Source organism: Taurulus bubalis (assembly GCF_910589615.1).
Source record: "Taurulus bubalis genome assembly, chromosome: 9".
Classification (NCBI taxonomy): Eukaryota; Metazoa; Chordata; class Actinopteri; order Perciformes; family Cottidae; genus Taurulus; species Taurulus bubalis.
The window spans coordinates 2,771,198-2,787,477 of NC_136597.1; the positions used below are offsets into that span (position 1 = coordinate 2,771,198).

General features: G+C 44.2%; 2 protein-coding genes across 2 annotated transcripts in view; one reads left to right on the forward strand and one right to left on the reverse strand.

Annotated features, from left to right (window-relative positions):
* Positions 1 to 280: 280 nt before the first annotated feature.
* adat1 (adenosine deaminase tRNA specific 1) lies at positions 281 to 6,205 on the forward strand (the record flags this gene model as incomplete). The annotated part of the gene is made up of 9 exons (XM_079224064.1): positions 281 to 443; positions 745 to 813; positions 2,104 to 2,158; positions 2,291 to 2,421; positions 2,673 to 3,192; positions 3,673 to 3,818; positions 4,511 to 4,610; positions 4,696 to 4,782; positions 6,073 to 6,205. 9 exons carry the CDS (start codon positions 281 to 283, stop codon positions 6,203 to 6,205), a joined length of 1,404 nt encoding a protein of 467 aa, XP_079080190.1.
* Positions 6,206 to 10,765: 4,560 nt separating this feature from the next.
* Positions 10,766 to 16,280, reverse strand: part of gabarapl2 (GABA(A) receptor-associated protein like 2) — a gene marked incomplete at its 5' end in the record, with an annotated part of 6,881 nt that continues 1,366 nt past the window's right edge. The window contains 2 exons of the mRNA XM_079224275.1: positions 10,766 to 10,894; positions 13,262 to 13,434. Coding sequence (XP_079080401.1) covers positions 10,780 to 10,894; positions 13,262 to 13,434 — 288 coding nt within the window. The 3' untranslated portion in view covers positions 10,766 to 10,779. The remainder of the gene's footprint in view (positions 10,895 to 13,261; positions 13,435 to 16,280) is intronic.

Below are 16,280 nucleotides of genomic sequence, written 5' to 3' on the forward strand. Positions count from 1 at the left end.
TTTATTTAGAATTTAACTAATTTAATTTTACTTTAAACATGGAGAAATATTTGTGCGTAAAATAATATATATCTAACACATTAATAGAACTGTAAGCGCTTCAGTTCTCCATAAATGAAGGGCTTTTATTGTGAAGGTCGAGCTCTCCTCGGCTCGGCCCGGAAGTAGCCTCTTCCGTTGACTCGAGACTCCTCCGAGCAGCCTGAAACTAACGTGTCGGTCACGTGTTGCTACCGCGACACCACGGCTGTTTACAATAGCGGGGACGTTTTATTTTGTAATGCACGTGCACGCGCGTGAGAGTTTCAACGCGGATGAAATCGCCAAGTTGTGCTACGAGCGTTTCCGCCAGCTTCCCCGGAGAGGGAAGCCCGAGCCGGGCAGAGAGTGGACCCTGCTGGCCGCCGTAGTGCAGCTCACCGGGCGCGCTCACTCGGACTCAGGTCGGACATGACGTCACGTCTCATGTTCACAGCAACTTTGTTTTTACAACGGGACAGAAATTAGCTTCTTTTTCTTCTTTAAAAGTATTCATTATCGTCCACCATGTCTAATACTACTCTGTCACTTTATTTATGGGACTTTGAATAATGTTCCAATAAGCTAAACCCAGTAATGTACCTGGACCAGAGTACCCGGATGACGGTGCAACACTAATTAGGATCAGACAATGTGTAGAAGAAGAAAGTCAATGTATGAATATGTGATGCATTGAATTCTAATTCTAAAGTGTTTCTTTCACAGTTGAGAAGCAGGTTGTGTCTCTGGGAACTGGGACCAAATGTATTGGACAGACAGCGATGAGTCCCAAAGGTGTGTGCTGCGGATCAATAGACACACACACACACACACACTCACACTGACTGACTCTTTTTGTTGCTGTTTGGTGTCTCCTGTCGTTGATGCGCATGTCTCAGTGGTTTTGTGTCTCTTTGCCGTCATTTTGTGTCTCATTTGTTATTTTATTTTTGTGTTTCTTTGAAGTTGCTTTTCATCTTGTAGTTGTTTTGGTTTACTTGTAGCCTCTTTGTTTCTCTTTGTGGTTGTTTTGCCCCTTTTGAGTCTTTCTGCAGCTGTTTGGCATCTCTTTGTAGTCGTGTTGTGTCTCTTTGTAGTCATGTTGTGTCTCTTTGTAGTCGTGTTGTGTCTCTTTGTAGTCGTGTTGTGTCTCTTTGTAGTCGTGTTGTGTCTCTTTGTAGTTGTGTTGTGTCTCTTTGTAGTCATGTTGTGTCTCTTTGTAGTCGTGTTGTGTCTCTTTGTAGTCGTGTTGTGTCTCTTTGTAGTCGTGTTGTGTCTCTTTGTAGTCGTGTTGTGTCTCTTTGTAGTCGTGTTGTGTCTCTTTGTAGTCGTGTTGTGTCTCTTTGTAGTCGTGTTGTGTCTCTTTGTAGTCGTGTTGTGTCTCTTTGTAGTCATGTTGTGTCTCTTTGTAGTCGTGTTGTGTCTCTTTGTAGTCGTGTTGTGTCTCTTTGTAGTCGTGTTGTGTCTCTTTGTAGTCGTGTTGTGTCTCTTTTTAGTCTGTTGTCTCTTTGTAGTCGTGTTGTGTCTCTTTTTAGTCTGTTGTCTCTTTGTAGTCGTGTTGTGTCTCTTTGTAGTCGTGTTGTGTCTCTTTGTAGTCGTGTTGTGTCTCTTTGTAGTCGTGTTGTGTCTCTTTGTAATCGTGTTGTGTCTCTTTGTAGTCATGTTGTGTCTCTTTGTAGTCGTGTTGTGTCTCTTTGTAGTCGTGTTGTGTCTCTTTGTAGTCATGTTGTGTCTCTTTGTAGTCGTGTTGTGTCTCTTTGTAGTCGTGTTGTGTCTCTTTGTAGTCGTGTTGTGTCTCTTTGTAGTCTGTTGTCTCTTTGTAATCATGTTGTGTCTCTTTGTAGTCGTGTTGTGTCTCTTTGTAGTCGTGTTGTGTCTCTTTGTAGTCGTGTTGTGTCTCTTTGTAGTCTGTTGTCTCTTTGTAGTCGTGTTGTGGTTATTTTAGTCTTTTTCTTGTTAAAACGTGTCTCTTTGAGGTGAATTGTTTGTCCCCGTCAATAATCCACCTGGACGTTTCTTTTTGAAACCCAAAGCTTGCAGTCGTCATTCCCAGTTCAAGTGTTCAACTCTCTCTCCTCCGTTTAGGGGACATACTTAACGACAGCCATGCAGAAGTCATTGCTAGGAGGGGATGCCTCAGGTGTGTATTTTCATGTTGTGTTTATCCCTTTTAGTTTGTTGGCTCTGGCGCCACATGCTGACTTATATACAGCGTTGCATATAGGCTGCTACTATTGTGTGTGTGTGTGTGTGTGTGTGTGTGTGTGTGCAGGTACCTGGTCCAGGAGCTGCACAGGGCTGTGAGTGGTGGGGACAGCTCTGTGTTTTGTCCGGCAGATCAGCGGGGGAAGTGGAGGCTTCGGCCCGAGGTTTCCTTCCTCTTCTTCACCAGTCACACTCCCTGTGAGTCCAGGATGCTATTTTGTCATTTTACACGCGTTGTAATGTATACAAGTCCTATATTCTCTCTGTGAAGTAGTGTATGCCTTTGTCCATGACTACTCACTCAGCTGTTATATCCATCTTGAATGTCTCTGTTTATTCTAGTTCCTACAAAGAAGAAAGTTTGAGTCTCCCTCGTTGATCTAAATGCTGTCGGGGACTTTTATTCTCCAGACTCAGACATCCGACTGAATCTTCTTGTGTATTGCCAGGTGGTGACGCCGCCATCATCCCCATGATAAACAGCCAGGCCCGGCCCTCATCTGATGACAGCCACAGAGGAACTGACGGAGTAGACCTGAAAAGGGGAGCGGAGGAACCGAGTGAAGGAAAACCCACTAAGCTGCCCCGTCTGGAGGAACCGGAGGCGGAACAATCCCTCCTTTCAGATTCCCCGAAAAGTGAAGATCCGTCGCAGAGTCGCTCCGCTAAGAAACCCGGCGGCGGCCCCGACGTTCACAGGACGGGGGCCAAGTGTGTCTCGGGCGCCCCGGCCGACCCGCGGCGCCCCGGGGCCGGGTACCACAGCACCGGGGCGCTCCGGGTGAAGCCCGGGCGAGGAGAGCCGACCCGGTCCCTCTCCTGCAGCGACAAGCTGGCCCGCTGGGGGGTGCTGGGCTTCCAGGGCGCGCTGCTGTCCCACTACCTGCAGGAGGCGCTCTACTTCAGCGCCGTGGTGGTGGGGGAGTGTCCATACAGCCAGGAGGCCATGCAGAGAGCGCTGGTGACACGGTGAGGGGGTCTAACAACTAATATCTTTGAGCTGTGCATAAATCAAAACTGGGCTGTCGAAGAGTCTGTAAACACAACGCACCTTTTTTAATTCACCGTACCAAGCGAATTGTTGCTCATCTGGCAGACGGAGCAACATTAATATTCATATCGAGTCGTGTTTCTGGTCTCCTGTTGAATACAAATCCAATATTTATTCCCCTTTTTAATCTGTAATGTTTTTTGCAGAGAATATAATCTCTTTTTTGCTATGAAGTGACATCAGGAGATCATCTTCAGCTAACAGGAGGCTGCAACTGTTGTCGACTCTTTATTTATTTGTATTAAAATAGCCAGATCTTTCCGGTGCTGACGATCCACACGGTTACCAGCTTCCAAAACCTCCACATCGTTTCCCATTGCACATCATCAGTCTCTGATGGAGTGGTGGAGGTCTATTTCTTTGAGTCAGGAATCAGCAGACCTCTTCGGTGTCCCCAGGTGCTGCCATGTGTCGGACCTCCCTGCTGGTTTCTCTGTGTGTCCGCCTGAGCTGCTCCGGTCCAGCCTGGAGTTCCCCTTCAGCCAGGCCCAGACCGAGCGCCGGCACCAGGCGGGTCAGGGACGCATCTCGCCCTGCGGAGCAGGTAGGAGCCTCGCACATGTTAGTCTGACGGACCAGAAGGGAAAACCAGACAAAAGTCCACTGTTGGAGGTAATGAGAACATCATGCATTCACCGTCTATGGTGGTTGATGTTCTAATGTCCACATTGTCAGGGTTCTTGCGGTCATGAAAAACCTGGAAAAGTCATGGAATGTTAAAATGTTTATTTCCGGGCCTGGAAAAGTCCTTGAAAAAAAATAAAACTCCAAAAGTTTGGTAAAAGTCATGTAAATGTGTTATATTCATGTGTTCATGTCCTTCATTTACGCTGAGTTTGAAATAATGAATATGCTTTAAAAAGAAAGAAAAATATAAGCAAGCATACATACAGGCATCTATATAAATGTTTATTCTTTTAATCAAACTATTGTCTCATTCATTTGTGTCATTTAAGGTTTACTGTATGCTTTGTGTTCTCATTGTTAGTTTAAATACTACATTTACTCACTTTTTACTGTTTACACCCAGATTTCACTAAATGTTTGGAATGGACATTTGGTTTAAAGTCATGGAAAAGTCATGAAATCCATTGGTCAGAATGTGTATGAACCCTGATTTGGGGATCTTTGGGGCGACATACCCAGAACCAAAAGTATAACTGAATTCCATGAATTCTGTTCTCTGGTGTGTGGTTATTCCCGGGCTGCAGTGAGTAAAGCCTTCCTGTGTTTCAGCCATCAGCTGGTGTAACGTCACCGAGCGGCCACTAGATGTCACCGCTAACGGCCACAAACACGGAGTCACCAAGAAGACCTTGGGCACGGCGGCAGCCAGGTAGAGCAACGCACATTATTATTATTATTATGACGAGAAGCAGACAGACTATTCATCCACACCACCACCATGTGTGTGTCTCCAGGTCTCTCCTGTGTAAACTGGAGCTTTTCCATTCCTTCCTGTCTCTGGTGGCGGCCACGGATCCCGGAGCGCTTCCCGACTCCCTCAGGTAACAAACAGCACCCTCTTTGAGGATGTGACTGAGGCCTCAAACGAGCAACTCCAAACAATTGGATCTGGCTTTCATCGGTTTGTCCTTGTGGGCAACTCTCGTCTCATCTGCTGCTTCAAGCGCTTGAGATTACACAACAAATAGTGTGTGTGTGTTTGTGTGTGTGTGTGTGTGTGTGTGTGTGTGTGTGCTAAAGGCCGGGGATCCTCTCTCCAGGGAGAACAGGGGTCTCTCTGTCCGTCAGCCTTGGGGCAGATAACCCGATCCCTAGCAGCTCGGCCTGCTGGACACAGCGCTGTGTCTGCTGAGGACAGGGCGGCCATTGGTGGTGTGTAGTCCGTTTGACGGGGACATAAATCATGGACGGACACTTTATCTGCACAAGACGTTGCTGCTGATGCGGTGAAGGAACCCGATCGTGGGTTGGCACGTGAACAGTTTAGCCTTTTGGTGAAGCAGGAAAGACTCTAACAACGTGAACGCTGGTCTGGATGAGGGGTTGGATTCATTAGTCTCCCTCCAGGGTTGAATTTACAAATACTTTTAAAACTGTGTACAAGTGAAGGAGCCAAAAAACTTTCTTTTTTGGTTTTATTTCATACGATACAGAATACTACCAGACGTATCTTTTGGTTACAATATCTGCACATATTACAATAAAATAGCAATGATAGAAACCGGATGAAATAAAAACAATAAAAAAATTTAAAAAACAAACCAAAGGCTCCAAACTGAACAGTTGTGGAAATGAAATGTCTCTCAAAAATGTAAACTGTTGCGACCAAAGAGCCGTGAGCCGGGATACAGATGTCATGTGATCTGAGGCGCTCACGGTAACACAAGCGCTCTCCGCCGAGCATAATGGATGTTTGTGTTCCTTCAGAGAGCGCCGGTGGAATGTAATCTTTGGGAATGGAAGGAACTTCCCAAACGAATACATGTGAGCATTATTATGAGACAATGGGCCCCTGGGCCCGGACCTGCATATGGCCCTCAGAGTTGTTGAGACACTTTTTTGTCTCTTTCTGTGTCCTTTTGTCGTCGTTTCTTGTCTCTTTGTGGTCATTCTGAGTCCCTCCCTGGTTGGCACGTGTCTCTTTGGGGGACATCTCGTAGGCGAAGGTCTGGGGGGCCCCTGACACTTTGGGCCCCGTTCAGTAATTCATATACGCATGTGAGACGTAGGGGCCCTTGTAACACACATCATTTTGTTGTCATTAATTAAGTGATCATGTAAAAACAAGAAGCAATGTGTGAGCAATAACTCTGTTTCTTCTCGTGTTTCAGGAGAACGGAGCTGACGACGTACTGGGACTTCAAGCAGGCGTCCCAGTTCTACCAGCAGGCCTGGCAGCGGCTGCACAGCCAGGCGTTCCCTCTGTGGCCGCGCGCTGACCGAGATCTGCTGCGCTTCCACTGAGACGCCAGGCGGCAGCCGGCCGGTGGGCCGCACACCCGGCTGGACGCACCTGAACCTTGTGTTGACCTGTGAACCGGACCGGGCGCTTCCAGTCCACTAACTCGCTCGTAAAGAACAAGTTGAACGTGCATATTTCGGCAGTGAAGTCCCTCAGACCGGACACCAGGTCACCGCTGAGGACAGCTTGTGTTCTTGCTTAGCTCAGCAGATTCCACTGACGAGTCACGACCCACTGGGGCTCGGCTAGCGCCGGACAGCATGCCACAGGTTTACGAGCAGGGAGGGTGTTTAATGTCATTCCTCTGCAGAGAGATTAAGGGAGCTTCGATCTACTGACAACACCTGGCCGTGCTCAGGAAAATAGAATCTCTATTAATCTGTAGTTTGTGTTTTTCACCCTACGTATAGCCCACAACATTTTGATGTCTACAGTTTTGTCATAAAAGAGGCCAAAGAGTGACCCATTAAAAACCGTTTATTCACCGTAATGTTTGGCAAGTATATTGTTTACCATAGCCGCCATCTTTGTTTAGCGTGTTAGCACGCTATCAGTCGCTAATTAGCACTAAACACCAGGTCATAGTCATTCATTTCCAACACCGTGCTTCCGATCACGATGACATCCTGTGATTCTTTCTCTAGCGAGCTACATGAACATGCTAATGCTAATGCATGCAGCCGTGAGTCATTGGCTACGACGAGCAGAAGACTAAGCTGACCTGTGATTGGCCGAATTCTAGACTTTCTAAAGCCTGGAAACAGAGCCAGTGGGAAGTGCAGAAATCTTGCTTTACAACATGCCGAAAGGTTATTATGGAATTGTTCTCCAATGTCCACCCCCAAAAAGCTGCCAACCCCGGCTTTGAGTTATTGCAATTCCTCCGATGAACATGAGTGTCTGTATAATATTTCATGGCAACCCATCCAATATGAACTGAGCATGGCGACACCAGTATGATGGAGAGTAACCCTGGTGATGACATCAGCGCGGGTTGGACACTACAAGTTCATAACAGTTATGTTACAAAGAGGGGCCGGATGTTTGAAAGGCCGGGAGGATCTAATGAAGGACGCTGTAGAGATGCATTGTGGGAAATGTTGATGGAGCGTTTGTATTTATGGCAGATGGCAATATTTTTTTTACACTGCATACTTTTTGATAGAAAGTACTCATGAGCAGTCAGAAGACCTGTAATCATCTGAAAATATGTAAAACGTGCATAAATGTGACGCATGTCTAATGTTCATCACTTAAAAATAGTGAAATAAAAAATATATTTTCCTCCTTCTAATCTTGGGTTTCTTTGTCAATCGTTCATTTCTCTCGTTGCATAAATGTGTTTAATTTTTGGTCAAAATCCCAACCGCATCGCGTCACTTTGCAAGACTGGCTCAACCTCCTTAAACCTCTGATTAGCTCGATTAGCTCGATTAGCAGTGCGGTAACGTGAGCCGCAGAGTGCTAAATAAAGTATGTTGTGGGTCTTTCCTTCACTGAGCGGTGAGAGTCGGGCGTGGTGCCTTCAGTGTGGAACTCAGGTAACTGTAGTAACGCCTCTTCAGCGATTGTTTTTTTTGTGTTCGCTGTGCTGAAATAAAAGACGCATGCCTTCATGTCGTCAAACGTACTAGTTGTTTGTCTTTATTTCCCTCTTAACTACAATATGAATGCTCATCATTCTTAAAGAGCGTGAAAGAAAACATGTGTCTTTCAGGACCTTCAATATGCAACAAAGGTCCCAAGGTCGGACTCGAACCTGTGACTTTGCAGTCATACGGCGGCACACGCTTCATGGACCTTCATCAGGGCAACTCCCCCGTGATTACGTCAGAGACTGGGGGACATGTTAGGATACACTGAGCTCCTCTGTCCTCTTCTCTCTCTCCTTCTGGATGAATTCATGTCTCTTCAATGATATTACTAACTCTACTTCTTCCCCGGAGCCGCTGTGCTTCCTCGCCTCAAGTTTCCATGAATCGTGGCTGTCTGGAGCCGGTCCTGTCTCCTACCTCCTACCTCCTTTCTCCTGCCTCTTGTCTCCTACCTCCTGCCCCCTACTGAATTGAGTTAATCATTTCCCTCAATAAGACAGAAACACCTCACGATTAGTTTTACATTCATTTTTATTGGTCAGGTCTTCCAGGTCCCTTACTTTTTTCAGATATATCTACAACTCCTTTATGTCTTTTAAGATATATTAAACATACAACACTGACAAAGTAAAACAATACTGAATATCATAGCATTCCATCAATATATTACACATCATGTTTAAAAGCCAGAATCGGCTCCGTGGTGCACAGATATGAATACTGAACCATGAGGTCGAGTAAAGGTAGAAATGCAGCCAGAGGGCCAGCGTCGTCTGAGTGGTTCAGATGTTTTTCCTGATCTGAGCAACACTTTACTTAAAGTATCTGAAATGTAACTTTCCTCTGCTGTTTGTTTTTAACCACTGCTTCTGAACACGGTTCAATAAGCGCACATTGATCATTAACCAGTTTGAAAGCACTCACGCTAACGATTCACATTCAGCAGTTTTAATAACCAACATTTCCTCTTCGAGTGTGGTTTAATCATTACAACACGAAATAAGAGCTAATACAATTATCGGAAAACAATAACAAATCCAACCCGTCATAACTCATGATATGTTGTCATATGTTTGTGTGCTGATGGCTCACAGTGCGTTCTACAAAGCTGGACTAACGTGGAACATCCTTCCCCGTCGCTAATGCACACGTGTGGGAACTAACACTGCACACGTGTGTGAACTAACACTGCACACGTGTGTGAACTAACACTGCACACGTGTGTGAACTAACACTGCACACGTGTGTTTTTCCCCTGATGACGCGTGTGGAAATCAGCCGGAGGAGAGCTAGTTAGCGTTAGCCGTTAGCGTTAGCCGCTAGCAGCCGGTGGGCAGCGCAGTCCTGCTCGGCTAGATAACAGAGCTAACGGGTAATGCTAATGGAGGTTGTTTGTAGTTACATTAGGATGCGTTCAAGCTCTAGTTTAAGATCTATTCGGTAAAGAATGAGCATTGAGAGAAGGTAGATTAGAACGTTGTGAAGTAACTTTACAGTAGATCATGACAATCTTATAGGTGGAGACGTTCAGTCACGACACCGATACCGGGATCATTATTTTATGTTTCAGGAAACATCCGGCTTGACATTAACATCGCTTTCTTAACTTTGTAAAACTGAATGTAACATAAATGCAAAGATATAGGTTTACTGAATATGTCTTCATTATTAAAAATAATAGATTGTATAGCAATATGTTGGTGAAAAAAAATCTTAAATGAAGAGAAATTACAATGTAAGTGTGGTCCTTTTTAATGCAGCATCAAATTGATAAAAACTTAAAACACTAATTAAAATTCCAGTATATAATGGACATCATAGGAATTGAGTCATATAGATAGCCCTAATTATGAAATGCAATATTTTCTCTTTTCTTCACAAAATCACAACAGCAGATATACAAATGAGTCTGACTTTGAATATAATTCGCATTTAGGTATTTAGGTATCTGAATCAGTGCCACTGATTGAAGTAGAACTGAGCACCTAAATGGAATGCAGCCATTATAGTTATTATTATTATTAGTTACACCTGCGTTTGACAGGATGTGTGAGGTCGTCGAAAGGCATTCTGGGTAGTGTACATTTTAAACAAATGTTACAGATGTATAATAGAAGGGGAGGAAATTATATAAAATATCAAAATATCACAACTTCAAGTAAAGTGTTGGCTTTCTTTTAGCAGCTCACTGTTGGACCCCGGTGGCGGCGCTGACACCCTCCAGCCGGCCCGATGTGCAGATGGCGGCCGGATGGAGCATCGTAGGAGGACACACTTTACCCAGCGGCCTCCTCACATGCGTACAGTCGGCCTCTCAGCCCATCGAGTGTTCCTGTGGCATTAACGCTAAATACTGACGCTTTAATACATGACACGACGAGCCATACGGATACATCCATAATGCGGTTAATGATTCTGGTCGCACGACTATTCTTTCTCACGGCGGCTGAACACAAATATCTGTGACCACAACGCTGGGCTGACGGACAATGTAGCATGATGATCGACATGTGTGTGTGTGTGTGTGTGTGTGTGTGTGTGTGTGTCAGAACCTAAATCAGCTTTCTTTAAAAGTGTAATACTGATGTTGATGTGAAAATGAATGACGTGCCTATAATGTGCGTTGTAACTTCTATTTTAACGGCAGTGTTGACGATATTTCTCCCCACAACTGACCTTTTAAACAGCGATCGTGACAAAAGTCCAGCCACTAAAGTCAAAGCATTTCAAGCGAGTCGGTTACCTGTTTATAGAAGGGTATCGGTGGACTTAATTCCCACCATAAATGTGTGTTCTTTTGTATCAAAACTGGACCATAAATAACTGTGCCAAGTGTGTGGGTGCATTACTTATGTAACACGTGAAACGGCCAATGTTGGAAACATGGTGCACCAGTGTATGTCGGGCCCTACTGTGTCAGAGTGTGTGTGTGTGTGTGTGTGTGTGTGTGTGTGTGTGTATGTTGGGGGGGGAGGGAGGCCTTAACCCTGTGTTGTATAAAAGGCCCTGGAACCAAAGGTGTTCTCTCCGCTGTAGGCCACGTACAGGAAGCCGTCCTCGTCCTTCTCCTTGTCGTACAGCTGGCCCATAGTCAGACTGCAACACACAGAACAGAATCGATTGCATTTACATGTCCCGTACGGGTCTGTTTTGTGCTCACGATCCCACGCTAAAACCTACGGCGGCCCCTAGAGGACAAAATGCATGCGAAAAGCAGAAGGACAAACATTTAGGAAAATGCTTCCCAATTTAAAAAAAGGCTTTAAACACAACAATAGGCTGCAGAATATGCAGTTGTCTCCATAAAATGAGTCTTTCAAATGGCAGCTGCTCCCTGTAGAGGTTGTAAAACGTTAATTGTGTGCACATGATTTAAAAATAATACAATCAAGCTTCCATACATAAAGAAGTATCAACAGGCAACTTTTTATATAGCAACTGTGTTTGCTAACACAGGTTGCTATAGGGCGGCAACCAGTGCAAACAGGAACTGATAGTAGATCAGTTCCTGTTTGCACTAATAATGCATAATAATGTAAACATATAAAATAGTAAATTAATACAGTATTAATACTGTATTAATACAGTATTAAAAGGACCAGTCACCAATCTTGCTTTGCCCATTCACAACCCAGCATGCACCTGCACTCTTTAACATATTTTATTCTAATCCCAGGGGGCGACTCCTCTGGTTGTATAGAAGTCTATATAAGTGACTCTACTTCTCTTGATGTATTCCCTCAGTAAACATTGTAAACATGAGTTTATGTCTCAATCTCTAGTTTCAAGTCTTCTTCAATACAGCATGATGTTCATTTAGTAAATTATGGTCATTTAGAGTCAAACAGACCATAAAGCAGGGGACGCTTTAGGGGCGGGGCTACACGGTGACTGACAGGTCACTTTACTTTTTTATTTATTATTCTTTTTTATTGTTTCTGGCTTGAGTTTCCGATGCATCTTACCTCTCTCTCTGTGTGTGTGTGTGTGTGTGTGTGTGTGTGTGTGTGTGTGTGTGTGTGTGTGTGTGTGTGTGTGTGTGTGTGTGTGTGCGTGTACTGCAGACATATGGGAACCTAACTGTTGTTCAAAATAGATGTTATAAATATCTTTTTATTTCCATGTGTTTGAATGGGAGTTAAGAGGGATGGATTTATACTCTTATTTTACACTTCCAAGTCCAAAAAGCACCGGAGCAAACAATGGAAATGATGGCCGAAGTCTTCCCGTGGATCCTGCGACTCTTGAATGGAGGGTTCATGTTATAGCTTAATTTAGAGGGGGTAGAGTAAGGAAGGCTTGAGTCTTTCCCGTCAGCTCCGGCTCATCTGTTGACTCATCTGTGGGAGTATCCTCTGATAACACAATGGCCATGTGGGTCCTCCAATAAGATGTATATGATGTGCTGAGAATACAATGTGAGACGGAGAGAGCTGTTCGTGTTGTGTGGAGGAGGAAGGCGTGTCTTTGTAGAAGTCTACAATCAAGAATCTGAACACAGAAGGTTTACAACAAGGTGCAAACCACTGGAGACTGAAGGCCAGATTACACTCAACACATCTGAAGGAGCCAGATCCGTTTTAGATGAACGTTCTTTATGAAACCAAGATGCCTGTACCAGAATGGTGAGAGAGAAAAGTGTAGAGAAGGAAAGGATAACGTGGTGGAGCGGTGCTGTGACTGTATGGCTGCAGTGGAACTGGTCACTGGTGGTCATTGATGATGTCACAGCTGGTAGAAGTAGCAGGAGGAGGTTTGAGGTGTTTTGGGCTGTACTGTCTTCAGGTTCAGACCCAAAACACACTGTGAGAAGAGCCTAAGAGCTTCTCAAGGCAAAGACATGGAATATTCTTCAACGGCCAAGTCCGTCACCTGAGCTCAACACCAAGTGAGCTTTTCATTTACTGAAGATAAACGTGAAGCAGAAAGAGCCACAAACAAGCAGCAGCTGACGGAGGCTGCAGTAAAGGCCTGCAAAGCATCTCAAGGGAGGAGACTCAGAGTGTGTGATGACTATGGGTGGAAGACTTCAGGCAACCATTGATGCAAAGGATTATAAATGATCATTATATCCACTATTATGACCAATTACTTCTAAACCTTCGGAAAATGTGGGGGACAGTGTAAAAATGTCTGTAATTCTTAAACAGTTAATGCCATATGTTTGTTATATCCTTTGAAATAAAGCTGAAAGTCACTTTAAAATACATTGCAGTTGTGTAAATAGGCAACAATTGAAAAAATGGTGTCACAGTCCAAATACTTACGGCCCTGACTGGATATGAATTGTACAGTGTTAACAAAAAAAGTCACTTCACAGAATTATGAAACATAACGGTTAATTATTAATAAATCATTCCGTGGATGGATTCTGAGAAGTGACCATAAACACCACAAACAAAGAAGACCATCAGCTAAAAACAGGAAACCTCTCTGACTTGTGGAATGGAGGGCGGCGCTCACCTGGATTGGGGGACGGTTTTGTCGACAAAGAGGAAGATGGCTTTCTCCGAAGGCAGCTGGATGCGTTTCCTGATGATCCACATGAACTGGGCCACTGTGATGTCAGAGGGCACCAGGTACTTCCTCTTGTCGATGTCCACTATCTGAGAGCCGGAGACCTTCTCCACTATCACCTGCATGCATGGACAGAGAAACGGGTTGAACACTGAGGTACGGCTCTCACATGCTCCATCAGTAGCTAAGAGGATGGCAGTAGCGTGGCAGTGACGAGCCTTTCTTGCACTGCACAATTATCTTTTTCCCGTAAATGTATGACTATATTCTTTCAAATGTGTGAGTTTTTTTCTCGTAATTTTGCCACTTTAATTTAAGGGAATATCCAAGTTATGTTTCTCATAAATTGTGTGACTTGATTGAGATTGTCCTCGGTCTGCAACCCCTCCCCCCCCGACCCGTTAACACTGGGTCGGCATGGAAGCGGTCCGGCTGTGGGCCTTAGATAGAAGCAGCTGGAACCCCTTCACATGACGTCGTCATCTGATCCATCGCTCCACTGGAATATTGACGTTGAAAGCAGATCTAGAAGATCCTTGAAGCCGACCGAGCTTTTGAGGCAAAGCCTTGGAACGCTCTGGAGCTCTATATAATACGGTTTGCTGACTCTCTGATGTCTTTAGAAGCCAACTAGAAACGACCTGTTACACTGGCGTCTGCTTGAATAGATGCTCTATGACCTGCTTTCTATCTGTTTTGATTTACTTATTTGCATTATTTGTTTTATTGTGTTTTTTACTGCTCCATCTTTTAATGTGTATTTTTTTTTTTCAGTTAACAAAAAACGCGACAAAACATCGTAAATGATAAAAAGAGGACAAAATAAATGAAAAAAATGTGGTTATTGATTGGTGACCCCCTATTAATTTACTTTATTTATGTAATGTGTATTCTACTATGCTCTCTTGACTGTTGAAATGTTTTGGCCCCTGTTATTGTCAATCTGGTTTTAACACGTTTGACTCTTGTACAGCACTTTGTGATCTTTGTCTGTGAAAAGTGCAAAATAAATAAACTTTGGTAACACTTTATAATAACTACACACTTTTTTAGTTAGTAAAGCATGAATAAACACTGAATTCATCATTTTCATGTTGGAATAATGCTTTATAAATGATGAATTCAGTGTTTATTCATGCTTTACTAATGCTAAAAATGTGTAGTTATCATAAAGTGCTACCAAAACTTTACTTACTTACTTACTCACTCGTGTCTAAGAAAGCTGAGCTCCGCCCATATATATTCTGACGGCATCACCCTCAATAACATTACAAATCCTCGAAAGAGATGAAATCCTCCATTTGAATAAACAGATTCAACGTAATAAACGAGTTAGTCTTGTTTTTCTTTTAATCAACGTTCTTTCAAATATGGATTACCAGCCGCCACTGGGATCCAATTCTGCAAATAGTGTAACACTAATAATACGAGTAGCCTGATCTTGATCTGACGCTGGGCAGGAATGGAGAGTTTAAACAGAATGTGGACCACTTTTTTTGAGTGAGGGCAATAAAATATACCTTTTTAAATCGTTGCACATACTATCAGTAAGTACTATCACGACTACAGTTACACATGCGCCTTGCTGCAAGTCCTTGCTGGTGTGGAAATGAAGGTAAAAGTCTTTTGTGAGGTCTGACAATGCAGGCAGCCTTTTATGAGAGGAGGAAGCAGTCTTCCCGTTAAGCAGATGCAGGAGTTAGTGGAGGGGATTGGGTTTACCGGCTTTATCGGCACACAAAAGGCCCCGGGTGTGTTTCCTGGGACCGGAGAGTTGAACTCCTCGGCCCTCTGTCTTCGTGCGATTTCCCTTCGTGCCAGCGGGGCGACGGTTTCCTCTCGGGCCTTTAGAGGCGGGTTGAGTTAGCCGGCCCAGTTATCCTTTCCCCACCAATGCAAGTGTGTATACTCAGGTTTTTAAACACGGGGAGACCCAAGGAAAAAAGCCCAATGGATCACCAGCAGATGATTAGGGCTAAAATGTTTTTTTCTTTCTAGTGTGTCACGTTCGATGTCACTCAGCTAGAACCCGGCTGGTTGAGCTGACACCAGACTGTCGTCACCTGTTCTCTTCTTCCCTCGCTCCTCATCTCTTGACTCCCTGTCTCTCTGGGACCTTTCTCACAACTCTCTTTCCCCAAATGTCGCTCCGCTTGCACATCCGTTTGCTGGGTCTGCCACACTGAGCGCCATCCGGACGCATTAGCAGGAAGTGGAAGTGGAAAAGCAAGTCGAGTTCGTCGAGGAAAACTAAGATGGACATTTAATACCGTCGCACAGACGTCAACTAGTAAAATGGTGCATTGTACTGATAATATAAATCGTTATATTCTGTAGATATTCTGCATTTCATTATTCTTCTGTCTATGACAGTTCAGGTTGTGCAAGGTCAGTTTAACAGATACTGTCTGTTCCTCAAGGTTCCTCGCTTTGCACTAAACACCCACACATGTTATCATCAGTATGTTGACATTACAGAAGCAGACACGGAGAAAAGGTGAGGACACGATTCCCCTCCTCTTAGACAAGTTAGAGCCAATTAAATGTTAGATGTTCATGATGGAAAACCGTGTATTAAAGAGCCGAACTTCCTGTTTTTGGACGGTCTCCCTGCGTGTTGACTGGACGACTCCCTGCTATCACGATTGCAGCGCTTGTTACTTTACTTGTGATCAAAGAAATTAAATTCAGAGAATGAGACAAGTTGTTTGGCTAAGTTCTTCCGGACGCTACACCAGACATCCAATCATTTTTACGCGCTAACAGTACTGAGGAGCAAATGTCTCGTCTCGAAAACTGTGGTTCGTTTGATTGTTAAAATGCTTCCAAGGAAGCAAGTTTGATTTATTTAAGCTTTAGTTTCTCTGTAAATGTTTTTTTTTATCCTTTGCACATCCACTAGAATATACCTTTGCCAAGCGCTTTCCTTTTAAACAGATGCATCGCACACATGTTTGGATTCTTC